Source organism: Carassius auratus, chromosome 44 (genome assembly GCF_003368295.1).
Source record: "Carassius auratus strain Wakin chromosome 44, ASM336829v1, whole genome shotgun sequence".
NCBI lineage: Eukaryota > Metazoa > Chordata > Actinopteri > Cypriniformes > Cyprinidae > Carassius > Carassius auratus.
In genome coordinates, this window is record NC_039286.1 from 9,582,141 (window position 1) to 9,604,793 (window position 22,653).

At 36.9% G+C, this 22,653-nt stretch overlaps 3 protein-coding genes across 8 annotated transcripts in view; 2 read left to right on the forward strand and 1 right to left on the reverse strand.

Moving 5' to 3' along the window:
• The first annotated feature begins 483 nt into the window (after positions 1-483).
• LOC113062416 (stAR-related lipid transfer protein 3) lies at positions 484-9,474 on the forward strand. Of its 4 annotated transcripts, none has more exons than XM_026232254.1 (15): positions 484-614; positions 2,132-2,379; positions 3,662-3,739; positions 4,319-4,396; positions 4,578-4,631; positions 4,816-4,933; positions 5,483-5,584; positions 5,668-5,720; positions 5,871-5,963; positions 6,042-6,104; positions 6,202-6,297; positions 6,859-6,938; positions 7,070-7,174; positions 7,258-7,351; positions 7,920-9,474. In XM_026232254.1, the coding sequence occupies exons 2-15, from the start codon at positions 2,158-2,160 to the stop codon at positions 8,025-8,027; spliced, it is 1,344 nt and encodes a 447-aa protein (XP_026088039.1). In that variant the 5' UTR covers positions 484-614; positions 2,132-2,157; the 3' UTR covers positions 8,028-9,474. The 4 variants fall into 4 exon arrangements, with proteins under 4 accessions (XP_026088039.1, XP_026088038.1, XP_026088041.1 ...); XM_026232253.1 differs by lacking the exon at positions 484-614 and adding an exon at positions 1,074-1,176; XM_026232255.1 differs by lacking the exon at positions 484-614 and adding an exon at positions 1,182-1,304.
• Positions 9,475-10,612: 1,138 nt separating this feature from the next.
• LOC113062417 (melanoregulin) lies at positions 10,613-15,186 on the forward strand. Its single transcript, XM_026232257.1, has 6 exons — positions 10,613-10,727; positions 10,930-11,039; positions 11,393-11,555; positions 13,484-13,574; positions 13,655-13,818; positions 14,599-15,186. Exons 2-6 carry the CDS (start codon positions 10,945-10,947, stop codon positions 14,797-14,799), a joined length of 714 nt encoding a protein of 237 aa, XP_026088042.1. The 5' UTR covers positions 10,613-10,727; positions 10,930-10,944; the 3' UTR covers positions 14,800-15,186.
• A 135-nt stretch (positions 15,187-15,321) lies between these two features.
• Positions 15,322-22,653, reverse strand: part of LOC113062414 (chromodomain-helicase-DNA-binding protein 4-like) — a 31,946-nt gene continuing 24,614 nt past the window's right edge. For 2 of the 3 annotated variants that reach the window (XM_026232247.1, XM_026232246.1), the window contains exons 32-41: positions 22,488-22,650; positions 22,298-22,398; positions 19,257-19,485; positions 19,069-19,131; positions 18,826-18,984; positions 17,894-18,002; positions 17,636-17,768; positions 17,357-17,552; positions 17,103-17,266; positions 15,322-15,564 (exon numbers count right to left, since the gene is read on the reverse strand). In XM_026232247.1, the coding sequence (XP_026088032.1) occupies positions 15,553-15,564; positions 17,103-17,266; positions 17,357-17,552; positions 17,636-17,768; positions 17,894-18,002; positions 18,826-18,984; positions 19,069-19,131; positions 19,257-19,485; positions 22,298-22,398; positions 22,488-22,650 (1,329 nt within the window). In that variant the 3' untranslated portion in view covers positions 15,322-15,552. The remainder of the gene's footprint in view (positions 15,565-17,102; positions 17,267-17,356; positions 17,553-17,635; positions 17,769-17,893; positions 18,003-18,825; positions 18,985-19,068; positions 19,132-19,256; positions 19,486-22,297; positions 22,399-22,487; positions 22,651-22,653) is intronic. The other variant, XM_026232248.1, reaches the window with a different exon arrangement.

Sequence of the window (22,653 nt, forward strand, 5' to 3'; positions counted from 1 at the left end):
CTCTGTATCAATAAATATATTTGCACTGAAATAAAGTGTTAAAGAATATCTTCTTTTTCATATTTTGAGATCATAGTAATGTGATACCTCTAATTTATCTCATAGTCTTGGACTAAATTGGACATGTTTGACCTTGGTTAGAAGTGCTTTACCCTTTACATTTGAGGGAGAATTTATGACTTTTATACTCTGAACAATAAAAATGTTCATGCATTTTAAAAATGCAAAACTACATTTTAATAACACCGAGACGAGCATGTGTGGGCAGTTTTGGCAAAAACATCCAGTTTCTGTTGTAAACAGATGGCGGCACAGTGGTTCTCTCTCCCTTATCTTGAACGTCTCTGCCTTTGATGCTTTCAAAATCTGGGCTAAAACTGATCTGGCTAGGATTCCCAGAAGAGGTGGTCCATATTTTAGTGAAAAATCCAATTTCTCAGATTCTTTGCTGACAGCTTCTGCTCTGACTTTCACACCATTCAGAGGATCCAGGGTTAGGAAGCTCCCCAGGTCTAACGTTTGCATCAGATCCCTGTGTTTGCCATTGTGACAGACGGGGCGGCACACACCAGACGTGACTCTGTGACCTCCTTCACACAATATAGTGTTTTATGGTGAGTTATGGGAACGTGGCTGATGGAGGAAATGAAACCCATGACCAGACCAATGACATATTTAAGAAAAACAGGTTTCTGTTTATGGTGCTGTGGTGAGAAACAGGCCATCCATTAACTAGAAATCATGCATAACTTGAGACTAAAATGTCATCTACTTTCGTACTTAACCATTTTATTAATACTACTTATTAATAATAGTGTTTATTACATCCTTTACAAACGTTAACCAAAATACCTCTGTTGTTAAACTACAACATAGACTGGTAATTTGATAATAGTCATTCACACTAAACTAATTCATTCAGATTTCTCATTATATATACATACAGCACCAAGTGATGCATTTTGTTTGATTCAGACCTTCATTTTCGATCGGAAGCGCTCGCGGCTGAAGAGTGAAAATGAAGGCCTAAATCAAACAAGATGCATCATTTGGCGCGAGATGGGTATGGCTTGGCGGTGTATGTTGATCAGCTGACGGATGTGACGTTCCTCACATCAAGTCGTCATCGCGGAAGTGTAGCTGCTGACTGCTAGTGAGAATTATGCTCTGATTCTGGTGAGTTTCGGCTTTACTTTTGCCTCTCTCTCGACTGATTTTGATTAACAGAGGGTTTGGTGTTTTAAATGAGTTAAAAACAACTTGTCTCAACTGTCAACTAACCGCCGGTTTGGTGTAAGTTGGAGGTCCGTAAATGTTCAAGTTTAGAGCTACAAGCTTGTTTATGCTCCGATTTACGCGCTAACTAGGCAAATAAGTGCGAATGTACTCATGAATATTAATTAGGTATGTTCTAAATATCAAGAATGTGTTTATGAAGGGATATTTAGTCGGCCATTTGTATTGTGAAATATATATTTAAAGCTTATTTGACACATGTAGATGAACTGTAAGCATGTCGACAGTGCAGAATTATTATGTGATAATTTTGCTTCCCCAGTGTTTATTATCTGGTGTATTTATTTCACACGATTTTATTAATTTTTGCAATAATTATTTGGACAAATAGGGAAGAGAGTGTTATCAAACCTGAATGCCTTGTGTTAAAAGTTAGAATGGCTTATCACCTGACCTGCTGTCACAATGACAAATTGTTCATAAGAATGACAGACTAGAATTAATGCTTAAAACTGTTTTCGAGGCTGCCATATCAGTTCACAAACACAAATTATATGGAAATTAATGGCATTTAGTGATCATGTACAATTGTCACACCATTCACAAAAAAAAAAAAAACACAAAAAATTATTCATATTCAAAAATATATGTATTACCCTACACAGAAATGCAAAATATTTAGTGCATATACAATATAATATGCAATCAGATACACTTCCGAGGGCAAGCCTTTTGTTAAGCCATGACTTTAGACCGGTTTTAAAAGTCAAAGGCTTCTTGATTAGATCTTGTCCTCCAGTCTGTTGCTCTGATCACTGTGCTTTCAGTTTGTGTATAATTGCATAAGACTGACTTGTTGTTAGACCGTTTGATCATCTTTTTTTCTTTGGTTCAGGGAATGTGCTCCAGCTGAATGTAGTTATGCCGAGTGGCGTGGACTACAGCGAGTTGGAAGGGAGTCTTCCAGCCATTGCTTCTTTGAATGCCTCGTATTCCCAGGCGTCTCTCTCCCTTCCCTCCCCTAAATACCCCCTGCTGCCCCCCGGAGAGAGGAAAGCCTTCTCAGACGTACGCAGAACATTCTGCCTCTTCGTCACGTTTGACCTCCTCTTCATCGCTCTGCTCTGGATCATTGAATTAAATGTAAGTTTTTGTTTTTGTTTACAAACTGTCTTATTGCCCAATGCTGATAGCTTTTATTTGTCATTCAGTTTGTACTTCCTTTTTTAACTTCGCCCGTAGTCGTGTGGCACGCATGTTACAGTTAATTGTACGTGCCGGTTTCACTTCCTCTGATTAAAATAGAGCTATGCAATATTTGCATATTAAATGTATAATTGTATCTCTTTTAATAATAAAAATAATAATCAATTAGAAACAACATGTGAATATTTAGATAAAAAGTTAACAGATAGTTTCATATGTTATGTATTTTTACTATACTAAATATATATGGTTAAAGTATATTTTATATGCAAAGTATTTAATCATATAAATGTATAAGAAAGAGCTTTATTGCCAAGTATGTTTGCACATAAAATAAATTTGTTCTGGTGGCAGAAGCTTCCAGTACACAAGACAACAAAAACACACAGATAATAAGAAATAAAGATATGTGAATAAAATACATTTATGTAAATAAACATAAATAGACAAAATTTGTATGTATAACAGAGATACAGTAGAGATATATAGATGCAATAGAATATAATTTACAAGGAATGGAATAAGATGTAGTGTACTATTAAATAAAAGTGGTATTGCACATCTATTTATTGAACAGTAGGGGAGAACATTTAAGAGTTCATGAGGTAGATTGCCTTTACTTGTGCCTGAGTGTCCTGGTGTTCGGTGCTCTGAGGCGCTGGCCAGATGTTAAAAGTTCAAAAAGGAGATTGCTTGGATTTGAGGGGTCCAGAGTGGTTTTCGGAGGCCTTTTCGGCATCATGATTCCCCCGCAACCTGCCTAATTAATCACACTGTATCGCCTAGAGTAATGCATGCTTTATAATTACATTTTTTCTTATCACAATACAAATTGCATTTAAAACAGTTCAATGAGCAATTTAAACAGTTGAGATTTTATTGTGCATAAAACGGCAAACAAATTATAGGCTAGATTTACACGAGCTAAATGAAGCAATACAATAACAGCAACAGATTTCTAAATAATTTGAATAATAAATATATTGCAATAACATTAAAATAGCTTTATATTAAATCAGTTTACATTTTTAATCTTATGATGTCCACATCGCTCCTTTGGCATTACTCAATCCAGATATATTATATATTTTGATATAGTAATTTAATATGTATCTTTAGCATGTGACATATAAAACAGTACATTTATGTGCATTTAAAGGTTTTCAATGTTAATATTGTAAGGACGCATGCTTGATTTGCCTTTCTCTGTCTCTCTCAGATCAGTAAGAATATATGGGAAAGTCTTGAGAATGAGGTTGTTAAATACAACTTTAAGTCATCTTTCTTTGATATCTTTGTAAGTATCTTAAAGCAAATGTCTTGTTACTTATTGAGCCATAATAAAATATGGTATATTTTTGTAACTGAGTTCTCTCTGCTGTTGGTTTGAAATGATCTCTCCGAGTCTTTCATGCTGTTTAGTCCAGTCTAAAAGAAATACACAAACTACTCACACTTAAATCAACTGTAGAACATGCTGATCATTAAACTGTTCCAGTTTTGGTATTTTATTTTTTGTTTGGTAAAGCATTCGTCTGTTTATTAAAATATTATAGAGCATGATGTGAGTGAAACAGTGATTCACACAGTTGCAGTCTCACTACTTTCACACTTTTTAGCATGTGACATCAATAGATGTACTTGGACAGTGCTCGTCCCCTACAGCATTTCTTGTACAAGCGAGTTTTGGGTGAAATTGGGGTATAAAAAGGCTTCATTATGTATTGAAGCTGCCCTCATACCTGCAAAACAGTGAATTCATTCTAGAAACATGTTGAAACGCTCTTATACTCCCTTACAGTCATTGCTAAATCCTAAAGTTATTACTTCATAAACAATAAGCTCTCTCTATTTTTCATTTGCTTGTTGCTCTCAGCTTTTAGCTGTGTTTAGGTTTCTGTGTTTGCAGCTTGGTTATGCTGCATTTCGATTGAGACACTGGTGGGTTATCGCGGTAAGAAAGACCTCAGCCTATATAAATCTCAATATTTACTTTTTTTTTTTTTTAAACAGTTGATATTTTTAGGTACTTCCATGTATTTTTTTTATACTTTTGAGTTTTTAGATTTTAAAGGTCACTCGTCATGATCAATCTCTTTTTTTTTTTTTTTTTTTTTTTATTATTATTATCTCAGATCACTACTCTGGTGACCAGTGCCTTCCTCATTGCCAAAGTTATCTGGTCAGATGTAAGATATTTATCTTTTGTCTTTCTAACCAATCTATTTTAATGCCTAAATTGAATTGAAATGAAGTTACATAGTGTTGGTTCCTCAGATAGACCACTAGCAGCTCTGAATTCCTCATATGTTTTACTATATGTGATGATAGAAATAGGTGTGGGACATGCTAGTTCACCTTTTGTTTTCGCAGTTGTTCAGTCAGAATGCTTTTGGCTATGTTCTTCCCATCACCTCTTTTGTGGTGGCATGGTTGGAAACCTGGTTCCTGGATTTCAAAGTTCTCACACAGGAAGCGGAGGATGAAAGAGGTAAGTGTTTTTTTTTTTTTTTTTTTTTTTTATTATAAAAGAAATTCAGGGCTATATTGAACTGACACAAATCAGTAGTTTAAAGTTTTTTTTTTTTTTTTTTTTTTACATTTGTGCCTTCGAGAAATGTGACTTGAGAAATTATGATTGGCTGACCTTTTTTTTTTCATTTGAGATGTGTAATAATACTGAACTTTATCGTTGTATACAAATGTGGCTGATCATATGTTAATAAAGTTTTTGGTTGTGACATCATAGGTGTCATCATTTCTGAGCGAGTCAGTTTGGCTTTTTAGTATTTAAATAAATGTTCTGGGTAGACTTGGAAACTTTGCGTTGTGAACATGTGAGAATATCTGCATAGTACAAACCCTTTCAAAGAGGAAGAAAAATCCCTTTTGTCATTTTAATTGTGTTGTGGTCATGTAAAGTCACATCACTTAAAGCTTTGGGAAGGGAAACATGCTTCCGCTTTGCTCTGGAGATGCTTACTGACTGTCACTGATGTTTGGGGGAAGTCCTCACACATCATTTTCTCATCTCCTGCAGTGTATCTGGCAGCAGTTAATGCCGCATGTGAGCCGGCTCCTCTGATCTACCCTAGACCCATGTCTGACGGACAGTTTTACTCTCCGCCAGAGTCCCTGGCAGGTAACGCCATTCCCTTTTTTCTAATGCAACTCATTGTCTGTTTTTGCTTTGCTTCCTGCCTAATGTTTGTGTTTGTCCTGTAGGTTCAGATGAGGAGTTTGATGAAGGTCTCAGCAGGAAAGAACTAACAGAACAAGTAATCAAATGCTTGTTTTCTTTTTCTTGATTAGGTTTGGAAAAAATAAATGTTTGAAAATGGCAAAATTTCTGTCCGTCGGAGAGTAATAAGAACGTTTATTCCATAAAAAGCACAGCAGATCACTTTGTCTAATCACTTGTTTTTAAGGACAAGCAGTTTATACGACAGGGACGTGAGGCCATGGCAGTGGTGGAACAAATACTGACACAAGAGGAAAACTGGAAGTTTGAGAAGGCTAATGTATGTACATGTACATGCTTGCAGTCTTGATTTGTTTCTGGTTTTGTTGTTGGTCTAATACGATGTTTTCATTCTTAGGAGATGGGCGATGCAGTATATACACTTGAAATCCCATTCCACGGGAAAACGTTTATTTTAAAGGTATTTTCCATCTGTATTATGAGCCTTTTTGTGTCTTACTTCATGTTCGTTCAATATATAGAGAATCAGTCACTTACCTGTGTTTTGGCTGTTTTAGTCACTCTTGCAGTGTAAAGCAGAGGTGGTGAATAAGGAGGTCATTTTACAGCCGGAGAAGATGGTGCAGTGGAACAGAACGGTGTCTGTTTGTCAGGTACACATACACGCACAGATGCCTCCATTAACGTCAGCTGAAACACATGTTGGTGTGAGGAATGTATTAACAGTGAAGACACATCTACACTTTAAAATGTACCAAAATGTAATAATTCTGTAACTATGATACATTGCATACATTCCAGGATTCTTTGATGAAAGCTCCAAAGAACAGCATTTATTTGAAATACAAAATAAAAATGGAAATCTTTTGTGATATTATAAATGTCTTCACTGTCACTTTCGATCAGTCTAATGCGTCCTTGCTGAATGAAAACTAAATGGATGTGTAAAATAGGTCTTGCTTCCACAGGGGGGTATTTATGCTGATGACCCACATATACATCAATCCCTATTGTTTTCTGTTTTCTCGCTGACTTTCCATGCTAGTCATAGAAACAAAAAAGGACATAAATAAAACTCTTAAGAAGCTATAAAAATGTAATATTTTTTGTGGGATGGTTTTGAGTTTTTAAACAGCCTTGAAGTAAGAAGCTGTTTGTAAGTGTCCTGCATACAATTAATGTTCTCTGTGTGTTCTTTTCTGATCGGTGTACAGATTTTACAGAGAGTGGATGAAAACACAATGGTGTCTTATGATGTTTCTGCAGGAGCCGCAGGAGGTGTCGTGTCTCCCAGGTGAGTCTGTTTAAAATGTGAAAACAGTGCATATTTCATATTTATTATGATTTGTAGCTGTTTTGATTGGCTCTTCAAATTCTTGGGAAGCCAAAGTGTTCAAACTGTCTTTTCTCGTTCTTCATCTTCAGGGACTTTGTGAACGTTCGTCGGGTGGAGTGCAGGCGAGACTGTTACATCTCTGCAGGAATGGCCACCAGTCACAGCAGCAAACCCCCTCACAGTCGCTACGTCAGGTCTGCTTCGGCTTCAACAGCAAATAAAAAAGAGGAGAACTTAAAACTGTAAACTAAACTCTCTCTCTCCTTCTCTCTTTCAGAGGGGAAAATGGTCCTGGTGGATTTGTGGTGTTGAAATCTAGCAGTAACCCTTCAGTTTGCACCTTCATCTGGGTCCTCAATACAGACCTTAAGGTAAGAGCTTCAGTCACTGCCAGTTTACACATGTAAGCCATTGAACAAAGTCAAATTATGTTTTTAATCAGTTGTTTTAAAAGGCAAGCATCAATACTATTGGCTTTGCAAATGCATAGAATTAGAGATTTGAACAATCCCATAACATTAAAGGGTTACTCCACCCCAAAATGTAAATTTTGTCATTAATCTCTTACCCCCATGTTGTTCCAAACCCCGTAAAAGCTTCATTCATCTTTGGAAACACGATTTAAGATATTTCGGATGAAAACTGAGAGGCTTGTGACTGTCCCATTGACTGCCAAGTAACTCACTCTGTCAAGGTCCAGAAAAGTATGAAAGACATCATCAGAATACTCCTGATTCAGTGGTTCAATCGTAACTTTATGAAGCGACGCCAAATGGTTTTTCTACACAAAGAAGACAAAAATAATGACTTTATTCAACAATTCGTCTCCTTTGTGTCTCTCCGTATCACCATTTTGAAGAAAATGAGCTGAACGCAAACTGTGTACGCTATTCTGTGTCAGTAAAAATAAATGAATTATTAATTATTTTCTTATAACAGGGTCACCTGCCACGTTACCTCATCCACCAGTCACTGGCCGCCACCATGTTCGAGTTCATGTCTCATCTCAGGCAGCATATAAATGAAGTCCACGTCCCACGTCGGTGATCTCTGGCTTCGACTCTTTATCCAGGCACAGTTTACATTGTGATAACTTTATAGCTGACTGTGCCATATTCATACTACAGCTGTCAAGAGGAGACACAGCATTGAGTTTGACTGGCGGGAGGTTGTCACTAGGAAAGTTTGGCTGCACTTTACACTGAAGTATAATTTTATATAAATGTACTACTTCGGCACATGGACACAAGGTCATAACTCATACTGTCAAACCCAACAAGAGCTGGAAACATGCACAGGAAGTTATCAGAGAGCAGCTTGTGCTGTATAAGAGGTCAGGGGAAAATCGATTGTGCCTAAAACCACTGTTGTCCCCTTGTGAACACAACTGAAGTCTAGGACCATTTCTGTGCCAAAAATGCTGTGGTTTCTCATTCTGCTTTTACTTATGCCTTTATCAAACATGCACACACATTCCTACTAATTGTAATTATTGTTTTAGATCTTATTATGGTTTGCAATTGGCTCTTGTGGCCAAACATTGCTGTATAAGATTATTAAAAGTAAATGCATTCATCTGTAGCATAGATCAGCATCCTGCCATGTATATGATAATTTGTCTAATAATGTAAATGATTAAGAGTTTGATTTTACAATTACGTCTTAAATCAACATATCCGGGCAACTACGACCAGAGTATTTGTATAAAATATGCTGCAGCACAACTTTTGTGCTTGATTTTATTCTATAAAAACTGGTTCAGAGCAGCTCAAAATCCATATGAATATAATGGGCCTTTTTGTTTTTTAAATGCATGCTTTTATTTCTCTCCTTTCTTTATTGCATGTCAGTTTGCTTTTCTCACAGAGCATTACTGTCCAAAGTTTGTTTGATTATACACTCATGTTTACCACATTCATACAGGGCAGAGCAATTTATAAGGCATGGTCACTAGTTGTTTGATAAGTTTTGTCTAATAGAAATGTGAATGTGTCCTACATTAATAGTTGGCTTGAAAAAGCAAGCTTAATGGTTTTAACAGAGAGGAGAAAAAAAAACACTTTTACAGGGTATTATGCTTCCTTTTAAGGGACGGCACACGTCGTAGTTAGTTTATCAATGCTATCGCTAATAATGTTTTTATAATCTTTTTAAAATCCTGTTCTGTACTTTGTTTCGCAGCCTTCCTTGGCTTGTACTTGTGTGCCTTTGTTACAGTTTCCCCTCAGTGAAATTACAAGTTGCTTTCGTTATTTAGATTTATTTTGTATCTGAACTTTCTTTTTTGGGGGACCTTTATGGACTGTATCCACATTTGTTTGTGCAAAATATATTTTGCAGTTCACTTGAATTCACTTATGATTCAGGTTCTGTGTGAATGATATTTTTATACTAATTTTAAGTAATATGAAGCTATACAGAATTCTGTCATGTAACCTCAAAAATCATGATTTTTTTTTTATAATCAACATTTAATAAATATGAACAAACAGTTTATACAGAATCTCTGTTACCTTTTTCAGATGTATAGTTAATTAAACAGTAACCCTAAAACCCTATATACTCCTATAATGTCAACTTTTTAAAATTGTAATTATTATTTGGATTATGCTTTTTAAGTTAAAAGCCTCTGGCAGAATAAGTTGTACCCAGCCTACCTTGTGATAAGACACAGACTATGAGCCTCTCACATGAGTATCACACATCAAACACTTCTCTATTTCTGTCTTTATTGCATATCATTTTGTTGGTTCATGTATTAATTTTAAAGTGATCTTTGAACACATTTGCAGGTTTGTCTCACTTTTAGACAAACTTTCAGCCACAGAACCGAAATGATGCAATAGTGTCTGTTACTCCTTAAGGACTGTAAAATTTAATTGTATATGCAAAGCAAAATTCACAAGTGTCTGTTTAGTTCTGGGTTTTTTGTGGCCACAAACTTTAGACAGTAATTCCTACCCAATTTATGATGGATGACAGCTGGCAAAAATTATAATAATAATAATCTGCATTTTGTATTAGACATCCTACTGACAACATGAGTTTTACACTTATCTCTGAATTTCACCTGCTGGAAATATTTGTAAAAAAGTCAAACATAAATATTAGATGAAAAACAAATAAGTTTAAGCACTGAAATTATTACATAAAAATAATTTAGTTTACTATAATACAAAATGCATAAAATTACTAAATGAAATTGACTGAAAATGTAAACAATAAAAGCAAAATCAAAAACTATAAAAGTTTATAATTAATACTAAAACAACACTGACCTGCTGTTTCATGCTTCTCAAATCTGGTATTTAGGTTTGATTATTTTGCCAGTGAAATGTGAGCAAGAGGTTTAGGATTATTTGTTTTCATAATAATATGAAGCAACTGTGTTATGTAATCACTCTTTTGTTTTGTTTTTTACTTCAAACCTGCTTCGTTTTCTCTATGACTGTTTAAAATTTTATGAAGTTCTGGATATGCAAAGCAAAACCTAACGTTGTCGGAGGTAAAAGCTTGTGTGTGTTTTGGTGGCTGTAGGACGAGTGGCTTTATTTAGAGGTCTGTGATGGCCTCGGGTTACACAGCTCAGACTCATGACTAAACTGTGATGTTATTCATTCTAGAGAGACACTGAGATGTTTTAGTCGCTCGCTCTCTGGACCCCAAAAGATGCTTCACTTCTGAATAAGAGAAAACTGTGTTTAGATCTGAATTGATGGATCCAGCGTCTTGCCAGGAGTTTCTGGGGTAAGTTATAATTTAAAGCAATACATCCCACTGTTATTTTCAAATCTGAAAATACTTAACGAATGCTGAGGCTCACCCTGAAGAACCGTATATGACTCTGACAGCTTGAAGAAAGGCAAGACGAATCTCTCCTGTAGTAGAAACAGATGTGGTGTTTAAAACTCACCTCTCGAACTTTGACTTTTTCTTTGCCATCTTCTAGTTTTGTGTTTTGAGGATGGGTGCCGCCTTCAAGAAGTTCTGTATACGATTCTGCTGTTGCTGCTGCTGTGAGGATGATGAGGACGAGGAAGAAAAGAGACCTTTACTTAGGTATTATACTTGAATTATGTTTTGAGTTTATGATGTCGCTCAAAATAAATATACTATTTCTTCTTACTTTAAGTTTCTTTATTTCAAAACTGAGTAAACTTACTAAAAGTTTTAACAGCGACTAACTCTTCAACAAGTATAAATAGTATTTTTTATAAATATATTTAATTCATTACTCACTTCACAACGTGCTTCTGCTTTTCCTGTGGCCTGACAGGAAATACAAATTTGAATTAAAAAGGAAACGGGTTAACTGCTAATTACAAAGTGATAGCAAACACACATGATACGAATATTCGCACAGTTTTCGTCCTCGTATGTATGGTGACGTTTTGTTTGTGTGTTTGTGTCAGTCACGACACGTTAGAATATTTCGACCGCGAGGCGAAAAAAAGGCGGGACCAAGAGACCAATCTGTGGAACGAGCCCGGAGACCCCTCCCACTCCGAGAGAGACGACGACCGCACGCTCTACAACCTGCTGCAGACCCGAGCCCAAACCCAGCGGGGCACTCACGTACGACAAGCACAACACATCTGCAAAAAAATTAAAATAATAATTATTATATATATATATATTTAATATGCCATGCCATAAAGGATTATTAGGAACATCTGTTCAATTTCTCAGTAATGCACTTATCTAATCAACCAATCACATATTGCTTCAATGCATTTAGGGGTGTGGTCCTGGTCAAGACAATCTCCTGAACTCCAAACTGAATGTCAGAATGGGAAAGAAAGGTGATTTAAGCAATTTTGAGTGTGTCATGGTTGTTGGTGCCAGACGGGCCGGTCTGAGTATTTCACAATCTGCTCAGTTACTGGGATTTGTAGCGCACAACCATTTCTAGGGTTTACAAAGAATGGTGTGAAAAGGGAAAAACATCCAGTAAGCGGCAGTCCTGTGGGCGAAAATGCCTTGTTGATGCTAGATTTCATAGGAAAATTGGCCGACTGATTCAAGCTGATAAGAGCAACTTTGACTGAAATAACCACTCGTTACAACCGAGGTATGCAGCAAAGCATTTGTGAAGCCACAGCACGCACAACTTGAGGCGGATGGGCTACAACAGCAGAAGACCCCACTGGGTACCACTCATCTCCACTACAAATAGGAAAAAAGGCTACAATTTGAACGAGTTCACCAAAATTGGACAGTTGAAGACTGGAAAAATGTTGCCTGGTATGATGAGTCTCGATTTCTGTTGAGAAATTCAGATGGTAGAGTCAGAATTTGGCGTAAACCGAATGAGAACATGGATCCATCAAGCCTGGTTACCACTGTGCAGGCTGGTGGTGGTGGTGTAATGGTGTGGGGGATGTTTTCTTGGCACACTTTAAGGCGGTCGCACACCGGACGAGAAGCGCCGCGTCGCGCCACATGTAGGACAACTCAAGGTATCGCACACTGGACGCGCACATTCTATATGCGTGAGCTCAATTTCGCAGCAAGATGGGAGAGTTTTAACTTCATCTATTATTATTATTTTAAATATATGATTTTAATTGATAAAAGCTGAGTTTTGAACGTTAATTAATGAAAAGAATCTGTGTTATTATAATAAGTCTGTTATTGTTTTGTTGTATCTGTTGTCTAGGCAACTGTGCAGCTGAAAACTTAACCAAACACTTTTTGTAATGTTTCATTTGAATGAAACAAGTGTACTGTATTTTAATTTCAGTTTCAGTTTATAACATCTGGGTTTTTTTAATATAAAACTATGCGGATGGCGCTCTGTGGCGCGGCAGAAATTTGAACAGCGTTCTGAGTCGTAGCTGGGCGCCGCGGACAGACGCCGAATGGCGCCGCCGGTGTGTGTACACCCATAGAGAATAATGTGTTCGAATTTTAAAGACGTGGCGCGACGCGGCGCTGCGCTTCTCGTCCGGTGTGCGACCACCTTTAGGCCCCTTAGTGCCAACTGGGCATTGTTTAAATGCCACGGCCTACCTGAGCATTGTTTCTGACCACGTCCATCCCTTTATGACCACCATGATGTACCCATCCTCTGATGGCTACTTCCAGCAGGACAATGCACCATCATGTCACAAAGCTCGAATCATTTCAAATTGGTTTCTTGAACATGACAATGAGTTCACTGTAGTAAAATGGCCCCCACAGTCACCAGATCTCAACCCAATCTTTGGGATGTGGTGGAACGGGAGCTTTGTGCCCTGTTCATCCCACAATCTCCATCAACTGCAAAATGCTATCCTATCAATATGGGAAAACATTTCTAAAGAATGCTTTCAGCACCTTGTTGAATCAATGCCAAGTAGAATTAAGGCAGTTATGAAGGCTAAAGGGGGTCAAACATAGTATTAGTATGGTATTTCTAATAATCCTTTAGGTGAGCGTGTATATATATATATGTGTGTGAGTGTGTATAGATGTGACCCTCTAGAGGTCAAGCGTGATGCTTCATGTCTTCTGTCCGGCAGGGCTACCGGCGTCTGAGCGTCGACATCGAGGCCATGAGAGACATGAGAAGAGAGGTGCGAGATAAGTGGAAGATGATCTTAGAGAATCTGGGTAAGAGATGATGTGTGAGAGATGATGCTCCAGTGATTCGGAGACCGTCTGTCACTGAGATGCTCGGGTTCTTCTCTCAGGGTTCATGGCTGAAGCCGAGTCTCTGCTGACTGTGTCCACCAGCGCGTCATATGACCGCATGAGAAACGCAGCGGTCGCCCGCAGCCTGCTGCAGACCCTCCACACCGAGACATCCATATTCAACCGCAAAGAGGCTCCACCCGAGAGATACCTCTTCATCCTGGTGAGCTTCTCACTCAAACTACAACTCTGAGCAATCACAAACTATCAGAAAGAGTTCATATAAGTCATGTAAATACTGATGCTGCATTTAAATGTGTTCTTCTATTTTAAGTGAGGTGCTATAAATGAAGATTAATATAATTTATGTATTCAAAAATATTGAAATAATTTAATATAAAAATATTACTATTTTTAAATGCATTTTATATCAAATATAATACAAATATCAATATTTAGAATAAATGTGATTATTTACATTATTAATACATTTAATATAAACAAAAACCACCAATGCACAACTGTCAGAAAACAAAACAAAAAATTAATGAACTAATAATGTTTATTTTACTTTTCCCAAGTAATTAAGCATAGATTAGCATATTTCAGTGGCAACGGGTGGTTAAAATTATATCGCTGGTAATTTCTGAAGGTATTTTGATAAATTATTCATTTTAAGCATTTTTAAAAAAGGGACTTGAGCCATACTACTTAACATGCACAAAATAAATGTATTGTATATTAAATAAAAGCAAGTTAGAAATTAGTTAAAAGTAAAAAAAAAAAAAAAAAAAAACATTCTATTCAAAATATTAAAATGAAATATTCGATATAAAATAAAAAGTGTGTGTATATATATATATATATATATATATATATATATATATATATATTTATTTATAGGTCCTATATGTGTGTATGAACGTCTCAAATGAACCTGCTTTAGTTGAGACAGACTTCCCCTTGTTCACTTTGACCTCTGTAATATTTGCACTGCGCTCAGGACCGGCTGATTTATCTGGATGCTGCTGAAGATTTTGTGGCCAAGGCTCGACGCTTCTACCCTCCTAAAGATGATGATGATGATGAAGAGGACAACACCGGTCGAATAAATCTCCCTCTGCTGCTGTCCCGCATGAATCAGAACATCTCTGGAGGAGAGGACGAGGATGAAGAGGGCGAGACCACCGGTCCAGAGGACTGACAATGAGATTAGATTGTGTTGAGGGTTTTGGAGGTAAAAGTATTTTGACTGATGTGGGTTCGGGTTTTAGGGTGGATGATGGGGATGCTTAAGATTAAATGGTGCAGGTTTAAACCATTTATTAGACAAATGATTTTATGAGAAATAGGAGACTTTTTAGAAACATAGAAATAGCTGCAGGTCTCACATTTTATGTAACTATGAATTATAAAATCATTAGAAGATTCAGGATTACGGAGGCATGTTGATATTGAAAGGCTTAGATTGTGAAGTGAATTTAAATGAGTAGAAATGAAATGCATCTCTTGAAATTTGTGTCTGTGTTCTTTACATTGGACGCTTGTGAAAATGTTGAAACTAGTCGGTTATTAAAAACTTCAACTCTCATATGCCATTTGTTTTTGTGTCATCACATCACTTGCTCACCAACGCTACATTTCTCCAAATCTGTTGATATGAAGAAACAAACTCCTCTACAGTTATAATGCACAATAACCACCACATGAATAAAAGGAAACGGAGTCCTTTTTATTGAACATTTTTATTGAGGTCCCAAAAACCATCATCAACGATATTATGTAAACAATATTAATTAGGAAAATAATAAAAAAACAACAACAGCTCAAATATCCACAGCCCCCAGGGTTGAGCGGACAGTACAAGGGTGTGGATTCAAGCTAAGATGAGATTTCATGTGCAATCAGGAATGTAGACATGGTGTGCGGCGCTCGGAGGACTGGCGTCTGCTGCAGACTACTGCTGGACCTGGCAACGTGAACACACAGTTAACAGCAGATCAAAGAGATACGACACAAATGAAAGGAAAAACTGCAGCATGATGCATACTTCAAAATTCAGGCTTTTGATGACTTAAAATGGCCTAAAAAATTTATAACGTGAAGGTAATTTTGACTGTTTTATTTCTGTATTTGTTGCGGTCTATAATTTATGCATGGTAGATGTGGCATTGAGTTAAATTGACACATTGCAAAGCCTTTCAAAAGTTTAACAACAACAACAAAAATAGACTATCCTGTGTTTTTTCTCTGACTAAAATGCATGGCCTCATGTTTTACTTTGGAAAAAAAATAATTTTTACTTGACACGTTTTGAATAAGGCTGTGTTTTCACAATCAATTTAGAAAGTGAATGATTTCTTGGAAAATAAAGTCTGTAGTAGTAACCAGTAATGTGTTATAGAGAATAGCTAACTTGTAGGGGAGTAAATCGGATGGATCGGCACTATACAATATGATATAGATTCTCAATACCAGCGATATGATATTTGCCAATACCTCAAAAAGTTATACGATTCAATTCGATACAGGAGTATATCGATCGATATATCTATATTTTTATATTATAAATCTATTTTAAACCACCATCTACATTTTTATTAACTCGCAAATGCAAGCAAAATATATAACAAACATTTAAATTTTCACATTGTGTAAATAAACAATTGGAAAATATATGCTAATATGGGCTCAGTGCTAAAAATAGTTTTTTTTTTTTTTAATACAGATAACCAAATTACAAGTAATAGGAGAAAATAAATACAAAGATACAAGTTGAATAAACAGTGCTTTTCAGCTCAGTCTAAAATACATTTTAAGGTATGCTACAGAAATGTAATACATCTAGAATAACTGCAGTCTTCACTGTATAAATTAAATATGGATTCATACTTTTTTGATGTTACAAAGGTTATTTAGTCAGGAGCAGTGATCACTTGTATTTTTCTTTGACAGTATTAGATTTATTATTAGTTTGCTTTCACTTAGAGAACAAAAGCACGGATTTAATATACTGATACACATGCCTTTTCTTTCTGAACTGTTTACATTAAGACATGCCTAAGCGACTGTTTTTACTAGGATCGATTTAGTATTCGCGTGGTGCGGTCGTGTGTGCGCGCTTCAGATGTGTTCGCTGAAAAGTTTTTACACAGCGCTCAACCGTTCCGCAAACAATCCCGAGCATCTTTTATTCTCACCTTGTGCCTTCAGGCAGTCCTTATACCGAGTCCTGATACATGAGTTTGAGCGAGAATGCACGTGTTGGCGGTAATGCATAGACGGATTTTATGTGAAAATGTGGACAGTGTCAAATAAGGTGACTCTTTATACTAGTATCGATATTTTAAGTGTGACATCGATGCATCGTATCGATGTTATCGATCCATACTGATGAATCGTTACACCCCTACTAACTCAGGGGACACCAAACTACTGTAGACTATAAAAACCCATCAGATATAGTCCAAGCATAAACCATACGAGCACAGGCGGGTGATTGTGTACCTGCTGAGACTGTGTGTCTGGTCCTCTGCTGGCCAAACGGCTGAGGATGTTCCTTTCAGACATCTGCAGCCTCACGGCGACCGGCGGTATCCTGGCGATGGTCGCCGGAAGACGTGTGACATCTGCTTTCATGTCACTGAGCAACTCTTCTAGCTGTTTCAATACTATTAGAAGCACATACAAAAAATAGTTGGTGTCAACTTCTATGAGGAGTCACATTCAGGAGTTGAATTTTTGAATGTCAGATGATGCACCTTTGTGTAGGACGGCGTTGGCAGGTTTGTTTCCGGATATGGATTCCTTGCTCAAGTGCTGGTGGGACTCGGCCAGACACTCCACTTCACTGAAGCGTGTGTTGAGAGCCATGGAGGGGTGAGAGGGGTCTTCAGTCATGTTCAGATACGCAGCCCTGCGCAGCTGTTCTTCAATCACCAGAGCCTGCTCAAGCAGCTGCAGGAGACACACATAAACGGTGTTACTAACTCCAATGACATGACACGAACACAAGAAAAATGTCATTCTTTTCAGAATACCTTGAATCTCCTGGCCAGAAACTTGTTCTTGATCTCCAGGAAGTTTCCTCTGTTGATCTCTCCCTTGAAGGGTTCGTTGAGAATGGCGAACCGGACATCGTTCTGAATATCTTGCCAACGAGCGTAACCATGTCTGAGACGGTGAGTTAAGGTGCATTTCATGCTTTGCTCGTCTTTGAACACATCTGAAAGACACTCACATGTGTACATGCATGCAAAAGGCTGCTTTTATTTCTTTCTTTTTTTTTTTAAGGATACTGTATGATGCCAGCGAGTAGCCAGTAGTCGTGGCGGCGATGCCAGATCTCATTGGTCTTCTTGGTGACTGTAGCAGCTCGCTCCTCATTCTGCCACAGGGAGTGTAATTCTGCAAAGAAAAAAATAAAAATAAATAATAATAATGATAATTATATTTTTATATTTTTTTTTCTTTTTTGAAATGCTTAAACATAGCATTTTGGCAAATAATTGTTATAATTATGCCTTTTTAACATTTATTTACTACTACTAACAAAATAGTTTCTCAAGAGGCAAAACAACCAAAAACCACAAAATGTATAAGAGAAAATTCTAATAAGTATTTTTTTTTGTTGTTGTTGATACTGAAATTAATGTAAAACAATATATTTATATTTTTGTCATAAAAAAGCTGGACATTTAAATAATATACTGCATGTGTATTAATATTTCTAAAGATATATAAATATTAATAGTGAATCATAAGTGAATAGATAAAATAAATAGTTAAAATAATACATTTAATATAGTTACAATAAATCAAATACAATTAATAGTTAATAATAGCTAATAGATTAATGTCTAATATAACATTAATAGTTAATATAGTAAATAGTTAGTTTAAATAGTCAAAAATAAATATATTAAATAGTTCAAATACATTTTTTTAAAATGCAGCTCAAGTGCTGTTCACATTAGAGAAACCTCTAGAAAAAAAAAGATATTTATATTAAAAACAAAAATAAGGAAAGGAGTTGGGTGGATGGTGTGGGATTTGAAAACAACGGCTTGATATATATTAACCAAAAGCTAAATTAAGAAAATGTATTTTCAAAAACTTAGAAGCTTGTCAAGGTTTCATATTTCTGGCTAAAACTTCTATACCGAATCACTTATTCTTCAAAGCTAGTACAAAACCTGAGAAGAGTTTCTAAAATAGACAGAGATCTTACCGGTAAATCCTCCATCTGCGATGTTGAACATGAACCGTGTTTTGGCTTTCTTCCTCTCTTCAGCTGCTGCCGCTGCTGCTGTACTGTCTTTGGCACTCTCTCCATTCTGCAGTTTTCCTGCTTCCTCCGTCTTACCAGGATCCTTCTCGTCCTTCTGACCTGGAGCAAAATGAACGACAAGTTAATGAAGTGGGAAGGCGAGAAACTACGTAATCATGTCAAAGCCAGTCAGGTAGTACAGACCTTTCTTCTCCTCTGTAACAGGGGTAGTGTCCATCTTCTCAGGTTCATCGTCCTTCTTTTCTACTGAAAATAAAACACATGAACAAATTAGCCACCACTCGTTTAGACAAAGTATATTTTTGATCTCATTCAACCCTGAAAACCATATTATCAGAGTCAAATGGGCTGCAAATGACATTTTTGTTCACCTTTGGTGTCTGTTTCCTTCTCAGCCTCAGATTCTTTGGGCTTGCTGTCGCTGGTCTTTTCATCAGCGTCTTCAGACTTCGCTTTCTCTTCCTCTTTCTCATCTTGCTTTCCATCAGCCTTGTCTCCGTCTGAAGAGGTTTCAGGCATTTTGTCTTTCTCTTCGCTGTCTTTGCCTTTGTCTTCAGAAGTAGAAGACGCTTCGTCATCTTCATCAGGGATGGCAATGACCTATTGATTAGAAGAAATAGCTTATGAACAACCAAAATCATCTAACCTTACATGGTCGAAACACTGAAAATTAAGTCACTAATATACATCAAATAAAACGAAAGAATGAATTTGGTGGTTGGGGATGGGTGGTGGCGGTGGAGATGGGGTAAACAGTTGACTTTTTTACTGTTTACGATAACTGCTTAGTTAATTTTTGCTATTTAGCTTTTAAATGCTATAAAACAAAATGTTTTTTTAAAAGAAAAAAAAAAAAATCCAGTACATTCAGGGCTCCAGACTGCGACCAAATGGTCGCATTTTGCGACCAAATTTTGAGAGTGTGCGACTGAATTTTACATCCAGTCGCACATGTGCGACCAGTAGATTTGCACACACACACACTTGCACACACTCGCGTCTCATTGGGTGATGCCTGTCTGTGAGGCGGCAAATGCGTGTGAGAAGAATAGTGAATGGCCACTGTAAGTGGCTAAAATGTGTGGAGGGGGAGGGGCCTAGAGATAATTGAGCGGGGGTAAACATCTGTGGGAAGGAAACCGAGACAAATATCATCACAACCTGATATGTGCGTGCGTCTGAGCTATGAGCAAGCGAACTATTGATTCGTTCTTCCGACCTGCGGCTAGTGTACCAGTGCCAGAGTCTACAGTGTCACCGTCAGATGATGATTCAGAGTCAGAGGTTGGTGTGGCTAAAAAAGTCCGCACCAGGGCCGGCCCGTGGTATAGGCAAATGCTAAGGGCGCCACTCATCCATAGGGGCGCCAGAATGAGTGAACGAGTGATTTGTTATTTTTTTTTTTTTTTTACATATTTTTTTTTAATAATAGGCTACTATTTAAAAACCATTAATTCAAAACACTTCCAAATAAAGCAAAAAAAAAAAAAAAAAAATCCGGCTCTTCAATCTTCCCCCGCCCATCGAGTGCTTGAAGTGTGTCAGAAACAGAGTGCGCGCACGATCAGTTGTTGGTAATTTGTTGTGTAGCGTGCCCGACGCCGCATCCAATGTATACAGCACTGCTTTTGTTAACACACAGCTCGTAGAAACGGGCCTGGCAGCTCGCGCCAGTTCTAGACACGGTGAAAGTTTCCTGATTGTGACGGAAGGCCGAATTTACATGACACATTATAAATGAGCATAGTCTGCGATAGATACAGTGCCAAAAAGAAGAGAAGAGGATAAAGACAGAGGTAAAGAGATGTAGTGAAATAGCAATTTATTGCATAGGAGTAAGAAGATACTATAATTTCATGGCAGTTATTTTTACCTTAAACTTAATGTTAGCAGTTGTTCTGAGATCTGAGTCCCCAGACTGTGATTTTGTACAATCAGTTTTAAGACGCATTTTTTATTATCACTTTTTGTTTTGTTTTTTTTTGTTTTTTTTTACTCTACAGTTGTGCAGTTTTGGGGGGATACAGTACAGGCCAAAAGTTTGGAAACATTACTATTTTTAATGTTTTTGAAAGAAGTTTCTTCTGCTCATCAAGCCTGCATTTATTTGATCAAAAATACAGAAAAAATGTAATATTGTGTTATATTATTACAACTTAAAATAATTTGTTTTCAATTTATTATACTTTAAATTATCATTTATTTCTGTGATGCAAAGCTGAATTTTCAGCATCATTACTCCATTCTTCAGTGTCACATGTGACATCCAGTCTATCACATGATCCTTTAGAAATCATTCTAATATGATGATTTATTATGAGTGTTGGAAACAGTTCTGCTGTAATGTGTGTGTGTGTGTATATATATATATATATATATATATATATATATATATATATATATATATATATATATATATATATATATATATATATGCATGAGGCGCCAGGTAAAATCTTGCAAATTGGTCAGGGCCGGCCCTGGTCCACACTCACCATTTTCGAGAAGACTGGCTGTAAGAATTCAGATGGCTGAGGTACTATAATTATTAGAACTACTTTTCACCAAATACAAAAGCCAGCTCGACCTTCAAAGGAAGAATGGCTTAAAACTTAACGAAACATACAACAACGATAAAGCATGCACACAAACTTTTTTACTATGCACATTTTTTATTCTGAGTGTATGGAATTTTGTTTACTATTTGTACTGTCATGACAGCGATGGTGCTGTCAGTTTACCTTGTTGCATCTTCAAAAGTGCAGAATAAAATGTGACACTGAATTTGAAACGGCACATTGTAATTTCTGCATCTATTATTAAAGTATTTATTAGTAATACAGTGGAAATTAGTAGATTTGGTTAGCATGTTGATTTACGGTGTGCGCCCCTAAATTTTCTGGTTGTGCCCCTAAAATTTTCAGTTGGGGGCCACTGTGCTCCTAGTGTAAAAAGTTAGTCTGGAGCCCTGACATTTCTGTATAAGGCTGGGCGATATAAGCAAAAATTCATATTTCTGTATTTTTTGGCTGATTTGTGGTATACAGTTGTATATATCACAGTATTTTGTATTTTGATTAAACTAAGCGAGCTGCTTTCAACTGAAACTATAAAATAAAGGATGCTAAGAGAGAAATAAAATGCAGAAATTATTTAACTAAAAAAACAAAAAAACAACTTGGTTGACCTCTTCCTCGTTTTCTGTTGCTTGTTTTAAACACTGCGCGTGGACAAATGCATCGCTAGATTTTTTTGCGTAGTTTAGAGTGACAACTCGTACCAGCGTACTCTGAAGTCAAAATGCGTAGTTGCTACACAAAATGCATACAGGTTGGCAGGTCTGCAATAAGTATATGGGGCTTTAAAAAAAAAAAAGAGATCAATATATTTTGTCGTTTAAACCGATACTCACTTCATTGTCTTTATTCTCAGTTGTGTCCTTCTCACCGTCTCCATTTTTAGCTTTTTCTTTATCGACATCTTTTCCACCTTCTTCTGTTTTGGAAACAACATCTGTACAACAAAAAGGCAAGGTTTAATAGTTTGTCTTATTTGAACAGTAATCAGCTTTACAATAAGAGAGGTTGTGTTTAATGTGGCACCTGGAGCAGGTGTGTTGGGCTGAGTGTCTGCTGGAGTGCCAGTAGAGGGCGTTTTGCTGGGTGAGTCGGGCTGACTGCCGGCAGTGGATGCAGTTTTATTCTCGGTCAGCTCCATCATCCAGGGCATTGACCACTGGCCGTTCACATGCTCGAACTCTTGTACCTG